General features: G+C 37.7%; 1 protein-coding gene across 7 annotated transcripts; it reads left to right on the top strand.

Moving 5' to 3' along the window:
* Positions 1–440: 440 nt before the first annotated feature.
* Positions 441–14537, top strand: LOC103488668 (ATPase family AAA domain-containing protein At1g05910). Of its 7 annotated transcripts, none has more exons than XM_051082807.1 (12): positions 443–766; positions 1502–1779; positions 4786–4866; positions 4999–6592; positions 6698–6801; positions 6886–7074; positions 7215–7357; positions 8111–8359; positions 10794–10980; positions 11417–11482; positions 11566–11818; positions 13983–14537. In XM_051082807.1, exons 2-12 carry the CDS (start codon positions 1564–1566, stop codon positions 14372–14374), a joined length of 3474 nt encoding a protein of 1157 aa, XP_050938764.1. In that variant the 5' UTR covers positions 443–766; positions 1502–1563; the 3' UTR covers positions 14375–14537. The 7 variants fall into 7 exon arrangements, with proteins under 7 accessions (XP_050938762.1, XP_050938763.1, XP_050938764.1 ...); XM_051082808.1 differs by having other exon boundaries at positions 444–766; positions 8114–8359; XM_051082805.1 differs by having other exon boundaries at positions 441–766; positions 4999–6801; positions 13986–14537.
* Positions 14538–15644: the final 1107 nt, after the last annotated feature.

The following is a 15644-nucleotide window of genomic DNA, read 5'->3' on the forward strand; positions in this document are numbered from 1 at the left end:
TAATCTTTTATCAAATCCTACGATGAAAAACACTAAGAAATTATAATATTCAAACATCAATGCATCGTAAACATGTGAACTTAATTTCAAGTGTATTTGATGCATTTCTTACTAGTTTTGCCTACTTCTCTTGGATAAATAGAAACAATAATTTATAGTTCTATAAGTTATCATTAGACATAAACTAAGACGAAACAACCATCATCAAAGCACCGAAACTAAAATGATATTTTAACAAAAAAAGAAAAAAGAAAAAATAGTACACGGAATAGAAAACACAAGGCAATTCCATTCAAAAGCATATTTGAGGAGGATCAGGTCGGGTCGTATTCAAAGGTAGGATCTGAATACAAAATAATGGACGGCCCATTAAAGGCCCAAAAAATGGACGGCCCACGAAAGCCCTAGCTGAGGCCATGCACTCTCTCTTCCGTCTTCCCCATGGAAAAAATTTCTGTTTTTCTTGAGCTTCGATCTTCCTTTTTTCTTCCCCAGCCTTCGTCGTCTTCCTCATCCCACCTAAGTTCCTTCACTCGAATGCAATTTTACACCTATTGAATCTCTGACAGTTACCCACCTTCTTCACTACCTTCTTCATTCTCCTCCTCTCCCCTTTCTTCTTCCCACTATTTCAATTCTTTTTTCCACCTCTCGGAATGCTTCTTCTTTGTTGATATTTTGATCAGACTTTCTTGATTGTTGAAGCCTGGGATATTCCTTCGTTCGGAGGCTTCATCAGGCGAAAGCGCAGCAAGAAGCAGCTCAGGTTTGTTTTACTAACATGCAATGCAACTGCTGCTTATCAATGTCTGCTATTGGAGGTTGCTCTCATCTTGTGCGTAATTAATGGACAATACTTGTGAAAGGTGTTGCCCTTTTGTTTGGATTTTTATTTTTTAAACTCGTGATTAGATTGTTTATCCTAGGTTGTATGTTTTTTACGTAGTGAGGGAGTGACAGAGCGAATATTAGCTAGTAATTAGCAGATGATCATGCAAGGCCGTGAATTTAATAAGAAAGTACACAAAAGGAAGTAATGTGGTTTGCACCTTGTGAATTTGTGCAGAATGTGCCATATACAGGTGCTCTCTTAGTCGCAGTTGAGTACTTCAATTCAGGGATCAAGTCTAAGAAATTACCTCTTATTGGTGTTCGGGGGGTGGGGGGTGGGGGGGTGGGACAAGACGTAGATATTATGTTCAGTATATTGTTGTCAAAACATTAGTTAAGATCTAGGAACATGTTGTTTTGTGAAATAATTTGTGCCCTTGAGTCTTTGTAACTTCTCTGTTGGTCCTGATCAAGCTTTCGTTCACCTTTTTAGCATTAATATTGTCATGGTGAACTGCACAATTTAACTAGGGATATCTTGATCTTTCATGATGTGATTACAATTTTATGTACATTTATTGTTATGAAAAAGCATGTTAGCTAAGGTGTTAACTACAGTTTTATTTGCTTTATCATTGGTTAAAAACTGACAAGGATAATTGCTTGTCAGATGTTGTCTTCAGAAGCACTCACGGGGAGTTCTATCAATCCAATCTAGCTCTTACATCGACCATGTATCCGAAGCAAACTGGTCTGGGGGATGGACCAGTCTCCAGCCCACTACGCACAAGTGCTCGACCAAGGAAGAGACCAATATCGTATGGTCGTCCATATGTATATTATGGTTCTTCTGCAACCTTCAAACCCAGCAAGAATAGAACCCCAGCTGTTAGAATTGCCAAGCTGCTTCGTCCAAAGAAGCAATCCATGCCAACTGCTAATGCTGTTGTGAGTACTATATCCTATATCTTATATCAGTTCAAAAGGTTTTATGGGCAAGGCATTGATTATGGCAAGGATAAATAGTAGTTTAAGAATTAATCTCTAGGGCAAAATTCTTGATCTTTATAGATTTGTAACAACATAAGACACTCTTTTTGAAATTGTATTTAAAAAATATGGCTAGACAGCGAAAAGAACATGTTCTGAGTGAAAAAGGATTTGGGAATAATTGGAGAATTGGCATGAATACAATGAACAAACTGCTGGAAAAAGGCTGATAAATGGTATAAATGTGAAGTTTGAAAGGGGGACCAGTTTTTCTTTAGGAAGAGTCAGGATTCAGGAAGACCCAGGCTCTTAAACATTCCTCTCAAATTTGGTTATCCTAGGCTCGTCATGCTGGTCATTCTCTTCTTTTGGCTGGGACCTCAATTTTAGAAGGAACAGTATGATTTAAAGATTGAGGGTAGGAGTGGGTTGCCCTCCTTAGTTGGATCACAGATTTCACCTTTAGTTAGACAGGAAAGTATGGACTCGTGAAAAAGAAGATGGTTATTCTGTAAAGTCCAGGGGCAGCAAGCTAACTGGAACCACTGAAGATATCATCAGCCCCTTTGTTAACCTCATCTGGAAGTCTAAAATCTGATATAGGGGCATTTTGGGAAATTCATCCATTTGTTATTTTGAAATTCATCCATTTGTTATTTTGTCTTTATAAAATCATGATTTAATTTTAGTTTAGGTGTGTTCCAGTCCTTCCCCCTTGGATCTATTTGAGGGGGTAGGTTAGTTAACTAGGTAGTTAGGTGTGATCAAACCCTTATCCTGTGGGTTTATTTAAGGGATAGCTTGTTTCTCTCATTCTAGACAATTAATAAAATTCTTTCCAAGATTTACTCTAAGATTTTAGTTTTCACCAAACTGGTACTAGAGCACTTCTTGAGAGGGACCTGATGGGCGGAGAAAACCCCAAGAACAACCTTCAAAACCCATTGATGTGGAAGCATCTTCCTCTCCTCAAACAATTGATCAATGCCTCACGGGCGTGGAGAATCCATCACTGAGCAACACCATCGTGGGCATTCAGCAAGCAATCGAACTTCTCATGGTTGAAGATGGCAAAATATCGACGAATAAAAACAAGGGTAGCGAGATTGAGTACAATCATCAAAAGTTTCAAGAAAGGTCCTTAGATTGAGTATAATCATCATTAATTTGGAGGATTAAGGTCCCTAGAAACGTTTGTTTCTTTACCTGGTAGGTTCTTCATGGTCGTATCAATATGTTGGATAGGCTTTTGAGGAAGATGCCATTGTTGGTTGGGCCTTTTTGTTGTATTTTGTGTCGAAAGGCGGAGGAAGACTTGGACCATATCCTTTGGCATTGTGAGTTGGCGAGCCATGTTTGGGACTTCTTTTTTCCTGAATTTTGGCTCTAGCACTGTTTGTCACAAAGTTGTTAGAGATATGATTGAGGAGTTCCTCTTGAATCTGCCATTTGGGGAGAAAGGCCGCTTTCTTTGATGTGCAAGCATTTGTGCTATTTTGTGGGTGCTTTGGGATGAGAGAAATAGTAGGGGTTTAGGGGTGTTGAGAAGGGGTGTGAGGGCTTTTGGTCTCTTGTTTGCTTTTGTGTCTCTCGTTAAGTTTGATTTCGAAGATCTTTTGTAATTATCCTATGAACATGATTTTGTATAGTTGGAGTCCCTTCTTTTAGCGGGAGTCCTTTTTGTGGGCTTGGGATTTTGTATGCCTGTGTATTCCTTCACTCTTTCTTAATCAAAGTTGTGTTTCTCATAAAAAAAAAAAAGAAAGCATCAAGAAGTTCAAGAAAACCGAGGACTCGAGGAGCACAATGGCAGCAGCCATAAATGCAACAAGAACTGATCCAAGATGTCCACAAAGAGCAAGAACCTTTAAGATTCACTTCAAGAATGTTCTCCTTTGGGTCTCTGTAGAGTATGATTTTGTCTTGTAGGAAGCATTTGCTTTTCTAGGTGGTCTATTACTTCTTGATGTAGTTGTTTTATCCTGTCCACCACTTGCTCCGCTCCAAGATTTTTGTTTTCACCAAAATTCCTAAGTGATAAACACCTAAAATAGATGATATAGAAGAATGCCAAACTGGTCTTGGTCTTCTTCTTGGTGGGTGTTGTGCATAAAGGTGGGGAAGACAGGCAACACTTGTTCTTCTGCTCTTATGCTGCGGTGGTTTGGAATAAGCTCCTCAAACTCTTCTACTTTTCATTGGTCTTTCTAAGCTATAATGGTTTGTTTTAGCTTATTTATGGAACCTATTTTGGTGGACGTGCCAGGATTATACGATTTGAGTTACGTCTTGTAATTGTCCTTTGGTGGCTCCCCATTTTAGCTATAGTTTTTTTTAAATTTTTTTTGTCTTTTATTAATGTGATTTTGCTTTTCACATAAAATGGGCGGGGAAAGTTCACTTGTTACTCATACTTAGTTGAGCGACTCGTAATTTAACCTTTAGTTTTAGTGTCATCCGACTGATATATTCAATCGACTAAATTTTATTTTTCATTTTGTGCATTGTGGTTAGCCTTTGGAGGTATTCTTGTGTAAGGATTATACACTTTTGCTGGATTTATATATTGGTGTTGAGTTTTGCTATTCCTATGTTTGCATGATTTTATGGTTAGATTTGGATGTTATTGTGCCTGGGCTTGGGCTTGGATATTTCTGCCTTACTTTTGGTGCTTTATGGTTGAATTTTACCTCATTTCTTGGTTTACTCTTAGCACTTTTATTTTCTTCAAAGCTGATGGGCTAGGTCAATACTTCAACATTCTTATTCTACTTTGAAATTAAAAAAAAAAAACTATATATATATATATATATAGATAGATACATACATACATACATATAGATACATACATACATACATACATATATTTACATATATATTACAGTTTTACTCTTTAGGGTTCTTCTCCTTAAACTCTACCTTTTCTCATCTCAGAATCCTTTATTCTTGTGTGTGTATTTGCAGCCAGTTCGGCGGTCTCAACGACAAAAGAGAAGGCGTACAAATTTTAGCGGTTACACAGATTCCGAAGATGAAGACTTAATGGTGAGATTTAATGTTGTTCCAAAAATTCTTTTTCTTCCTCAACTTAACTTCGGTTAGTTACATGATTTAATTGTATCATGGAAATATTACCTTCATTTACCACATATACTGAAGCTTAATAACTTGTTGCAGAGTTCCAACCCCAAGTATAAAATGCAAAGGGATAATAACTCAAACAAAAATGTTTTTTCTTCTCCAAAACATAAAAAAAACATGGACAACAGACCAACTCCTAGGCGTGAGGGATTACGACCACGCCATTCACGATTAGTTTCTAGAGACCATTTGAATTCAGAATCAGATGATGAGCAAGGTAGCTCTGAAGATAAAGGAAGCCAAGATGAGATAGAAAATGGGAATGATATAGAGGATAATGATGTGGATGATATTCAAAATGATGATGAGGGTGAGCCTGAACCTGACGACGAGGGTGAGGAAGATGGTGATGATGAAGGAGGTGAAGAAGAACAAGAGGGACGTAGACGATATGATCTTCGAAACCGTCCTGATGCTAGGAGACTCTCTATAGGTGAAGGTAAACCAAGACCAAGATCTCCTCGTAGAGTATTACATCAAGGGATGGGGACTAAGGTTGGGAGAGATGTAAGGAGGGGTGGATCAAGAGTTCATAAACGTCGTATGGCAAGGATTGAAGATTCTGATGATTCTCTTCTTGTGGATGAGTTGGACCAAGCTCCTGGTATACCATGGGCTCGAGGTGGAAATAGATCTGGCCCACCTTGGCTGTTTGGAGGATTGGACATGCATGGGACTGCGTCTTGGGGATTGAATATTGCAGCATCTGGTTGGGGTCACCAAAGTGATGCATTTTCAAGTTTAACTTCTGGTATTCAAACTGCTGGACCAAGCTCTAAGGGTGGGGCAGATATTCAACCTGTACAAGTTGATGAAAGTGTTAGCTTTGGTGACATTGGTGGCTTGTCAGAATATATAGATGCTTTGAAGGAGATGGTATTCTTTCCTTTACTCTACCCCGATTTCTTTGCAAGTTATCATATAACCCCACCAAGAGGGGTGCTATTATGTGGGCCTCCAGGAACTGGGAAAACATTAATTGCTAGAGCATTAGCCTGTGCTGCATCAAAGGCCGGCCAAAAGGTCAGTTTCTACATGCGGAAGGGTGCAGATGTTCTAAGCAAATGGGTGGGTGAGGCTGAGCGACAATTGAAACTACTTTTTGAAGAAGCACAAAGGAATCAGCCTTCTATCATATTCTTTGATGAAATTGATGGGCTTGCTCCAGTAAGATCAAGCAAACAGGAGCAAATTCATAATTCCATCGTCTCCACATTGCTTGCTTTGATGGATGGGCTAGACTCCCGCGGGCAGGTTGTATTAATTGGAGCTACAAATCGGATTGATGCCATCGATGGAGCTCTACGTCGCCCTGGTCGTTTTGATCGTGAATTTAACTTTCCATTGCCTGGTTGTGATGCACGTGCTGAGATTTTGACCATTCACACACGCAAGTGGAAGCATCCTCCTTCAGAAGAGCTTCGGTCAGAACTTGCTGCTACTTGTGTAGGTTATTGTGGTGCTGATTTGAAGGCTCTCTGCACTGAGGCTGCTATTCGAGCTTTCCGCCAAAAGTATCCTCAGGTTTACACCAGCGATGATAAGTTTCTAATAGATGTTGAATCTGTCAAGGTCGAGAAGTATCATTTTGTTGAAGCCATGTCCACAATTACTCCTGCTGCTCATCGAGGTGCTGTAGTGCATTCTCGGCCGCTATCTTCTGTAGTTGCACCATGTTTGAAAAGACATCTTCATAAAGCCATGATTTTCTTATCTGATGCCTTTCCATTAGCAGCATCATCTGAGTTTTCCAAACTTTCCATGCTTTCTTTTGGATCTGCAATTCCACTAGTGTGTAGACCTCGACTTTTGCTTTGTGGTGGTGAAGACGTTGGGTTGGTAATTATCTTGGAACCTCCTGAATTTTCTCTATGATCACTTTGGAGCGACCAACTAAATGTACTTACTGGTTTAGTTTTACAGGATCACCTTGGTCCTGCTATTTTACATGAATTGGAGAAATTTCCTGTTCATTGTCTGGGGCTCCCATCACTGCTTTCTGATCCTAGTGCAAAGACACCTGAGGAGGCATTGGTACATATATTTGGTGAAGCAAGGAGGACTACTCCGTCAATCCTCTACCTACCTCAATTTCATCGTTGGTGGGAGACAGTGAGTTCGTTTTTCAAGATATTCTATGTTTATTCATCAATTATTACTAAAAACTTTGTACTTTGTAAAGTTTATTAGTGTTATAAGTTATAATTATGCTGTTTAACATGCTGGGGTGGTTTTGATGGTTGACTTTTCAGGCAGATCAGCAGTTGAGAGCTGTTTTATTGACTCTGTTAGAGGAGCTACCTTCTGACCTACCCATATTACTGCTCGGAACATCCTTATTCTCGCTTGCTGAAGTTGATGAGAAAGCTTCTATGATTTTTCCTAATCGCGGGATGTATGTCTTCATCTACTTTGACCGAAATCTTTACTGTGCAGTTAAACCTTGGTGGTCAAGTCATCACTCTGAAGTTAAACCTTGTTTTCTTATCGTATGATGTATATTTGAAATTTAGATATATATCTTAATCAGATATTTTGATGCTTCTAAAAAAAACTCCGATAGTTTTGGAAAAATATCTCAGTCTAGGTATATGATCAATTTTGCAACCCACTCTGTTAGGGTGGTCTCATGTTCTTTCTTTTGATTATTTAAGCGTGTTAGAGAAAGTTATCCTTTACCCCCCATTTCATGATAGAGAATGCTTCCCTTATTTATTTAAATGTTTTTACTGTTTTTGGTAGAGTTTGCTAAAACATATATATATATAGCAAGATATTTTAGGATGTAGAGGGTGCTTAGCTGCTGTTGGAATCTTGTGCACTCTAACCAATCTCTTTGTATCTTCTTTCCTAGTTTTTTCCCTTCTGATTCTCTACTTTGATTACTTATAACTTTTTCTTTTAATTACAGTAGTTTATTAATAAAAAGATACTTGGTCTCTTCCAAAAAAAAAAAAAAGGAAGAAAAAGAAGGAAAAAAAAAAGAAAAGAAAAAGGTACTTGGTAGTTGATTGACTAAAGAGATGAATAGTTCTGTTGTTTGGTTTCTCATCATCCTTTTCTGTATAGAATAGAAAAGATATCTGCTATTGTTTTGTTTGTGAAAAATTGTTTCCAACCTAATGTTCTATCCTTTTTTTCTAATTAGCAGCTACCAAGTGAGACCTCCGTCCAGTGAAGATAAGTCTTTGTTTTTTACCAATTTAATTGAGGCTGCTTCTTCGGTTTTGCTGGAGGGCATGGATAAAAGAGTGCAAGTGTCTGAATCCCTTCCAGAGCTTCCCAAGGCTCCAGTAGTAGCCAGTGGACCAAAGGCTTCTGAGTTAAAAGCCAAGTTAGAAGCTGAACAGCATGCCCTTCGACGTTTGAGAATGTGCCTTAGAGATGTTTGCAACCGGTAAGATGGTCTTTACTTGCACCATTGCATCCTTGTTAAATTTATTGTCATTTTATTATGTACTACTAAGTTTTTTTTTTTTTTTTTTAATGAAATAGACAACTTTCATTGAGAAAAAAAATGAAAGAATACAAGGGACATACGAAAGAATACAAGGGGCATACAGAAATTAAGCCCACAAGAAAAAGAAAGAAAAAAAAACAAGTCTTCTACAAGGAAGGCTTCCAACTCAGTATGATGTTACCAATGGAATAATTACAAAAAAACTTTGAAACCAAAGTCCAAAGAGAAACATGGAACCTCGCTAAGGGCCAAACCTCTGAAGGGTCCTTCTTGGACACACTAAAAATTCTCTTGTCCAAAACGACAGCACACCCCCAAGCCATAAGAACTGGCCTTTCTTCCTAAAAGATCCTTAATCGTAGCACAGATCCTTCTCTGGCCAGCAAACTGAAGATCGAACTCTTGAAAGAACTGAGACCACACAAACGTCGCTAATTGACAATCCCAAAGTAGGTGGTCCAGGTGTTTCCCTGCCTTTTGACAAAGAATACAGCAGGACGGACCCATAAGTGAAGGCATCTTCTTGGCCAGCCTACCCAAGGTATTCATGCGGCCTAACAAAACTTGCCAAATAAAGAATTCGATTTTCTTTGGTATCTTGACCCTCCAAACCTCACCAGAAACCAACACACTACTAGGGGAGGGAGGGGTCTAACAAGTAACATATATGACGTGTCCTCAATGTGTTGTGTCCTACATTTCAGAATTTGACATGTCACTGTGTCGTCTTGTGTCACGTGCCTCAATCCGTGCTTGCTAGGATACGAGGATTATGCTATGGAAGATCCTAGTAGTGATAATGATATTGTGGATGAGTATTAGATAGAATATTGAGATTTTTCTTCTTTGTTGCGATTAATTGTTAGGATCTTTTTCTGTCTTTTTTTGAAATGGAGACAAACTTCTCTATTAATTATTAATAATTAAACTCAGAATACAAGAGAGTTATACAATAAGTAATAAAGAAGCCTAAAAGAAAGTACCTAGGGATCAGGAGGCGCACCCGGATATCTCAACTAGGTTGACACTTCCATAGCGCCAACATCATTTCCCATACAAAAAAAAACCCTACTAGATTGTTTTTCATTGATCAGATCATTACAAGAGAGCCGAGACTAAAACAATCTAGCAAAAGTGCAAACATTACAAACCCGAAATTAAAGCAAACACCTGTAAAGGCCAGAACATGAAAGTCCTATGTCTAAAATAAGATAAAAAAGAATAAAACAGTCCACCAAAACTTCTGAACTCAGGAAGTAGTCTGCTGAAAGAGTTTGCAATCTGAATTTTGCAGTCGGAGCCCCGAACTATAATACTGGTTGAGAGAGAAAAACAACCCAGTTGAGACATATGTCTTGAATGGAGTAATTCTCAAACTCCTTATTTAGAGAACACCAAGCTGCAGCATTGCGTTCTGCAGAGCAACATACCCTATTCTGCCTTCTTAGTGATTGCTTGAGCTTTTGGAGGCGTCAAACCGATCAATGAACAAAGAATGAGAGAACTTTATCAATTTGATAATGGATGTTCATATATTCTATTGCAAACCTTGTTATATAATTGAGTGAATTAACTTGATTCAGAATTGAAGCTTTTGCAAGAACTGCTACCCTTTCAACAACAAAGGCTACAGCCTCTTCTGCTAGAACAAGATCAGCAACTTCTCTGTCAGCAATGGCCGAAAGAGATACATCTGAAACAAGGCTTCCTTCTGCCCCAACTCGATTTTGATCCAAAACTCATTCAACCGGCTTCAACTTTCTCTGTCCAACTCTCATTTACCTTTCGTACTCGGTGAAAACTAGACCTGCCTATGACAACTGAAAGGGATGGGATGCCTCTCCACTCCAGCCTTTCGCCTCTCAGATCTAGGGCCTAGCCAGCAGCTTCTGACTCCTCTCCATTTGGTCTTGCAATTGGGGGGTGTTTTTTCTTTGTCATGGTTAATTTTGAGTATCTTATGTACTTCTAAGCACTTCATGATATTAAAATATTTAATTGTGTTTTATTAATTTAAAATGAGGCTTACACCTCATACCAACTCGAGGCGCAAGAGAAAATGCCTCAAGGCTGCCTTGAACCTTTTAAACATTGATCATCTTGTTCCAAACAAAACATGTGCTCCCAATATTTTTAACCATCTATCTTATTAATAGGGAATGCCATCTTTACGATAACCAAATATATACAGATGGTACTCCCTATGAAAAATGTGTCCAATTTTTTTAATCATCTATCATTAATATGGAATTGACTATTTGGTAAAGTTCAAGATTTGATCAAACAGTTTATATGTTCTTTTATTATTATTTTTAATTTTATTTCAAATAAGTTGTTCTTTGTTTAAACTGATTTTGTGTTCCCGTTGCAGGATTTTATATGATAAAAGGTTCACTGTCTTCCATTACCCTGTTCTTGATGAGGATGCTCCCAATTACCGCTCAGTCGTCCAGAACCCGATGGACATGGCTACGTTGCTTCAACGTGTTGACTCTGGGCAATATATTACATGTTCAGCATTCATACAAGATGTTGATCTCATTGTTTCTAATGCAAAGGTACTGCTTGTAATAACACATAGAAGTTCTAAACTAAATAATATTTATTACAATTATGTGATGTAATAAATGAAATATTTACAAAATTATTTAAAATCCAAATTAAAATTAACTTAAATATTTCAATTGGGGGTGTCTACTCTGATAATTCCATGTGGGCGTCAGTATTGCTATGGAATTTCAATTTTTAAATGTCTGACAAATGGGAAGCAGCGGAAGTGTAAATGCCAGAATTTTGTCTATCCTTATGATTTCTTTGTGTCCGTCTGAACCCATTATGTGTATATGTGACTTGGGCTTCTTTTTGTTCTTCAATCATTTTATTGACGCCAGTGTTTGTGTTTCTCATCCCTATGAAAAAAGAAAAAGGGGTCACTTCTACTGAGCTTTTCTTTCGTATAAATGTTTATGAGAATATACTTTGTATTTGTTTCAGGCTTATAATGGAGATGATTACAATGGTGCTAGGATTGTTAGCAGAGCTCACGAGCTTCGCGATGCAGTATGTTCATTTGTTTTTTCTCCATGCCCCCCCCCCCCCACAAGTTGAGTGGCTTTAATAGCATAGATTTTCCTTATCCACAGGTCCACGGAATGCTGACGCAGATGGATCCAGCGTTGATTGCATTCTGCGACAATATAGCTGCCCAAGGTGGCCCATTGAATGTGCCAGATGCACTTGGGGGATCTGTGTTTCCATCTGCCCCAGCTATGCAGCTGGGAACTGTTACTCGAGCTAGCGCTCGATTGCGTAATGTTCAGCCAGAGGTTGACTTCAATCGAAGTTATGAGGCATTAAAACGCCCAAAGAAGAATACGGATGCTGCTCATCATGCAGGTATTGTGAACTCACTTATTGTATGTTTTGTATATATTCTTAAATCAAGAATTTCTGAAAAGTTTTTTTTGCTGCTTAAGTAGTCCTGCCTCACAACAAGCTCTAAATACAGGAGTGGTTAAACTGTACATCCTTGTATGCTCTCCGAGCGTAAAAAATTAGCTTATTGACAGAGTTAGGATTAGATCTCCCGCAAAAGTTAAGTTTGTCAGCAGCCTTTGATGTGACATTGGCTAAGGCACCAGCTTTTAGCAATTGTAGTTTCTTAGTACTCACTGATTGCGGGGTAAGCTAAACTATAGGTTGGGTTCTTACTTTCTGAGTACATTCTCTGATTGCTTGGTAACGTAATTAGATAAGACCAACATGGGTTGGGGAAACTAGTGCTTGACTGGAATGTTTTATTGTGACGTGTTGCTCTGTTTCTTACATGTGGATGGTTCTATAGATTTGGGCCATTAAAATTGAGTGGTGAGATGATCCTCCTTTTTGTTCTTGTCAACGTGAAGATGTTCAATTTAATGCAAGTATAAAAATTCGGATTTTTATTCTTATTCTAAACTAGTGATTGGGATGATCCAAGCTTTATCCATAAGTAAAACACTATGTCCATAAGGTAAAATTTACACAGGAGCATTCAAGATAATTGGTTTCCATGGAATGATTGTTTTGGTTCTAGTTGTCTTAAAGAAGTTTCCTAGTGCTTCCAATCCAACCACTTTGCTATTTACTCTCTTTTTATTATTATTATATCAATGAAAAGTGTTTCCTTAAAAAAAAAAAAAAATTTCTGGGAAGATCATTATAGCGTTGTTTTCTTTTTTATTATATCAATGGAAGAACTCTATGTTGTTCCTCGAGTTCGGTGTGTGGTGGGGATGGGAGAGAGTCATACTTTTAGGAAGATCATTAGGTGGGGAAGAAACCTCTTTGTGGGCTTTTTCCATGGTTATCATTTGTCTTCTTTTAAAAACCACTTTGTGAGAGATCTTCTAGTGTGGACTGGGAGCTCTTGTACGTTATCCTTCAGGTTATGTCATGCTCTTTCTGATAAGGAAACGATGGATGTGGTGGCTCCTTTCTCTTCTTTAGAGTCACCCCTTTTTCTGTGGAAGGTGAGGTGGGAGAGGTTGGAGCCTTAATCCTTTGAATGGGTCCTTGTGTTTAGGATTTAGGGTTACCCTAAACCCCAAAGGTGAGGTGTTAGAGTTTGGAGCCCTAATCCTTTGGATGGGTTCTTGTGTAAGTCTTTCTTTTAGTGTCTGGTTAACCCTTCCCCGTGGATGAGTCTTTCTTTTCGTTGTTGTGGAGGATTAAGATTCCTAGAAAGGTGAAATTATTTACTTGGCTGTTTCTCGATGGTCGTCTCAGTACATTGGACATACTTGTGTGGAAGATATCATCAATGGTTGGCCCTTTTTGCTGTATTCTTTGTTGGAAGGCGGAGGAAGACTTCCGACATTGAGCCATGTTTGGGATTCTTTTTTCAAGACATTTCACATGCTTTTTGTCTGCCACAAAGAAGTTAGAGATATGATTGAGGAGTTCCTCCTCAATTTGCCTTTTGGGGAGAGGTCGGTTTCTTTTGTGTGCTAGCGTTTGTGCTATTATTTGGGTTTGGTGGGATGCGAGGAATTGTAGGGTTTTTAAAGGGGTTGAGAGAGAGGCTAGAGATATAGTCTCCTGTTTGCTTTCATGTTTCTCATTAGACTCCGGTTTCCATGGGTATTCGTAACTATCATCTTGACATGATTTTGTATGGTTGGGGTCCTTTCCTGTAGTGGGGGTCCTTCCTTCTTTAGTGGCTTTGTTTTTTGTATGCCCTCGTGTATTCTTTCGTTTCTTTCTTAATGAAAGTCGTCGTTTTTATCAAAAAAAAAAAAAAAAATCTCTGGAACCTCTCATTTCCAAATTTGATTTCCTGCTTTCAGTACTTGAGCGTACATCTGTTAGCTTAAAAACATTAACTTACTGGAGAGGACTCAATAACCTATTAAACTTTCACAAGGCTTTAGGGTGTGTTTAGCCCAAGGAGTTAAGAAGTAGGAGTTATGATCTCTGCTCCATGTTTGACCCAAGGTGTTGGTGGGTCTCACTATTAAAAACATCAATTTTCTTCTTTCCTCACTTGGTATTTTCTTTCTGACAACCTTAATACAAACAGAAGAGAGACCGCCACCACAGCATCAAGATTCAGTCGCACAAAAACCATCCCAAGAGCCCGACACAAGCGAAGCAAGTCGTGAAAGTTCAAAAGCCTGTCCAGGTAGTGGGAATATGTGTGATGCTTCCGGTGGAGAAGCCTCCGATCTCACAGATTGGAATGGCTCGCAAGATGCTTCAGTATCAGATAGCTATATTTCAAACCAAGTCGAGTCAGTGAAGAATGTACTTGTGGAGCGAACGGTGAAGTATGGAATTCCAGAGCTTGAAAGACTATATACTCGAATAATGAAGGGTGTTTTCAAGATTAAAGAAAAAGGAGGCAGGGATGATCCCAAGCATTCAATTTTGAAGTTTCTATTGAAATTTGCTGAAGATGGGGCTAATTTCTGATTATTATTATTATTATTACTTTATTACAAACGAATCCTTAACCCCCACCCCCCCAAAAAGAAAAAAAAAAAAGAGTTACGAAAAAGAAAGGTTTATTTCGTTAGGTTGATGTAAAGTCGGGAATTTTATTGCAATGGAAATCTGTTGAGTGATTTCTCTCTCATTATTTTGGTTGGTTGTGACAGTGGCATTTGGTTTAACGATTATAACCATCTTTTATTAATTGGCCAAAGTTGTTGCAAAGGCATGTCATCGATGGATCATATAGCAAAAGATGAAATTTTCTAGAATGGAGTTCAAATCAGATTTTGACTATAAATAGAAAAGCCATAAGTGGACCATATTTGTATTTTTGGTATTTGAACCTTGTTTTATATCTTATTTTGATTCTTTTATTTACTAAGTTTTACTTTTACCGGCCAGTTATGGGCGAAAATCAATGGCATACATCTAATGATGGTACTTCCCCTTTATTTTGAATTGTGTCATGTTCAATGATCACTGGGTTATAAAAGCATAATTGAATTTTTCAAAAAATAAAAATGATGATAAAATAGTTTTAATGCTCTAATCTATGAGACAAAGAAAGAAAAGGTTAACATTTGTATTATAATACTCGAAAATAGGGGTATAATTCAACCCAATCCATATTTTTTGGTCGGTTGGGTTGGCAATCCGAATAGTATTTCAGATTTAACTCAACCCAACCCAACCCGATCCTTAAAATATGGGTTGGGTTGTCGGTTGTCATCCTAAGTATCAACCAACCTTTTCATTTATCTCATTTTCTTCAATTAATAATATATATATATATATATATATATATATATATAAGACTCAACGTGAAGAAAACTTCTCTTAATTGTACTCTTAAAATTAGTTTTGTGTTTTAATTAATATTTTGGTTTGATGGTAAATTCGTTTTTAATTTTGCATTTTTTGTAATATAATTAATTATGGAAGCTTAACTCTCTCCCACTACTTTTTGAACTTCAATGATTAAAGAAAAAACGTTAAAGTATGCAAATTGTGAAAAGTTGGAAGGTAAATAGTTTTTTATTTACATTGTAGAAATTAATTAAAAATTAAAATCTTACATTAATTCTAATTAACATTACATCTTTAAAGACTTGAAAGTTTAAAAGCTTTTGTAACATGTTTTCAACTTTCAATACTATATAAAAGGTTTCTTTGATTTTTTTTCTATCAACGTTATTGAGAATTTTCTTCAATTAGTTTGTTATTCTTTCCCCCTCAAATTTTTCTCCAA

This window comes from Cucumis melo, chromosome 3 (genome assembly GCF_025177605.1).
Source record: "Cucumis melo cultivar AY chromosome 3, USDA_Cmelo_AY_1.0, whole genome shotgun sequence".
Lineage (NCBI taxonomy): Eukaryota > Viridiplantae > Streptophyta > Magnoliopsida > Cucurbitales > Cucurbitaceae > Cucumis > Cucumis melo.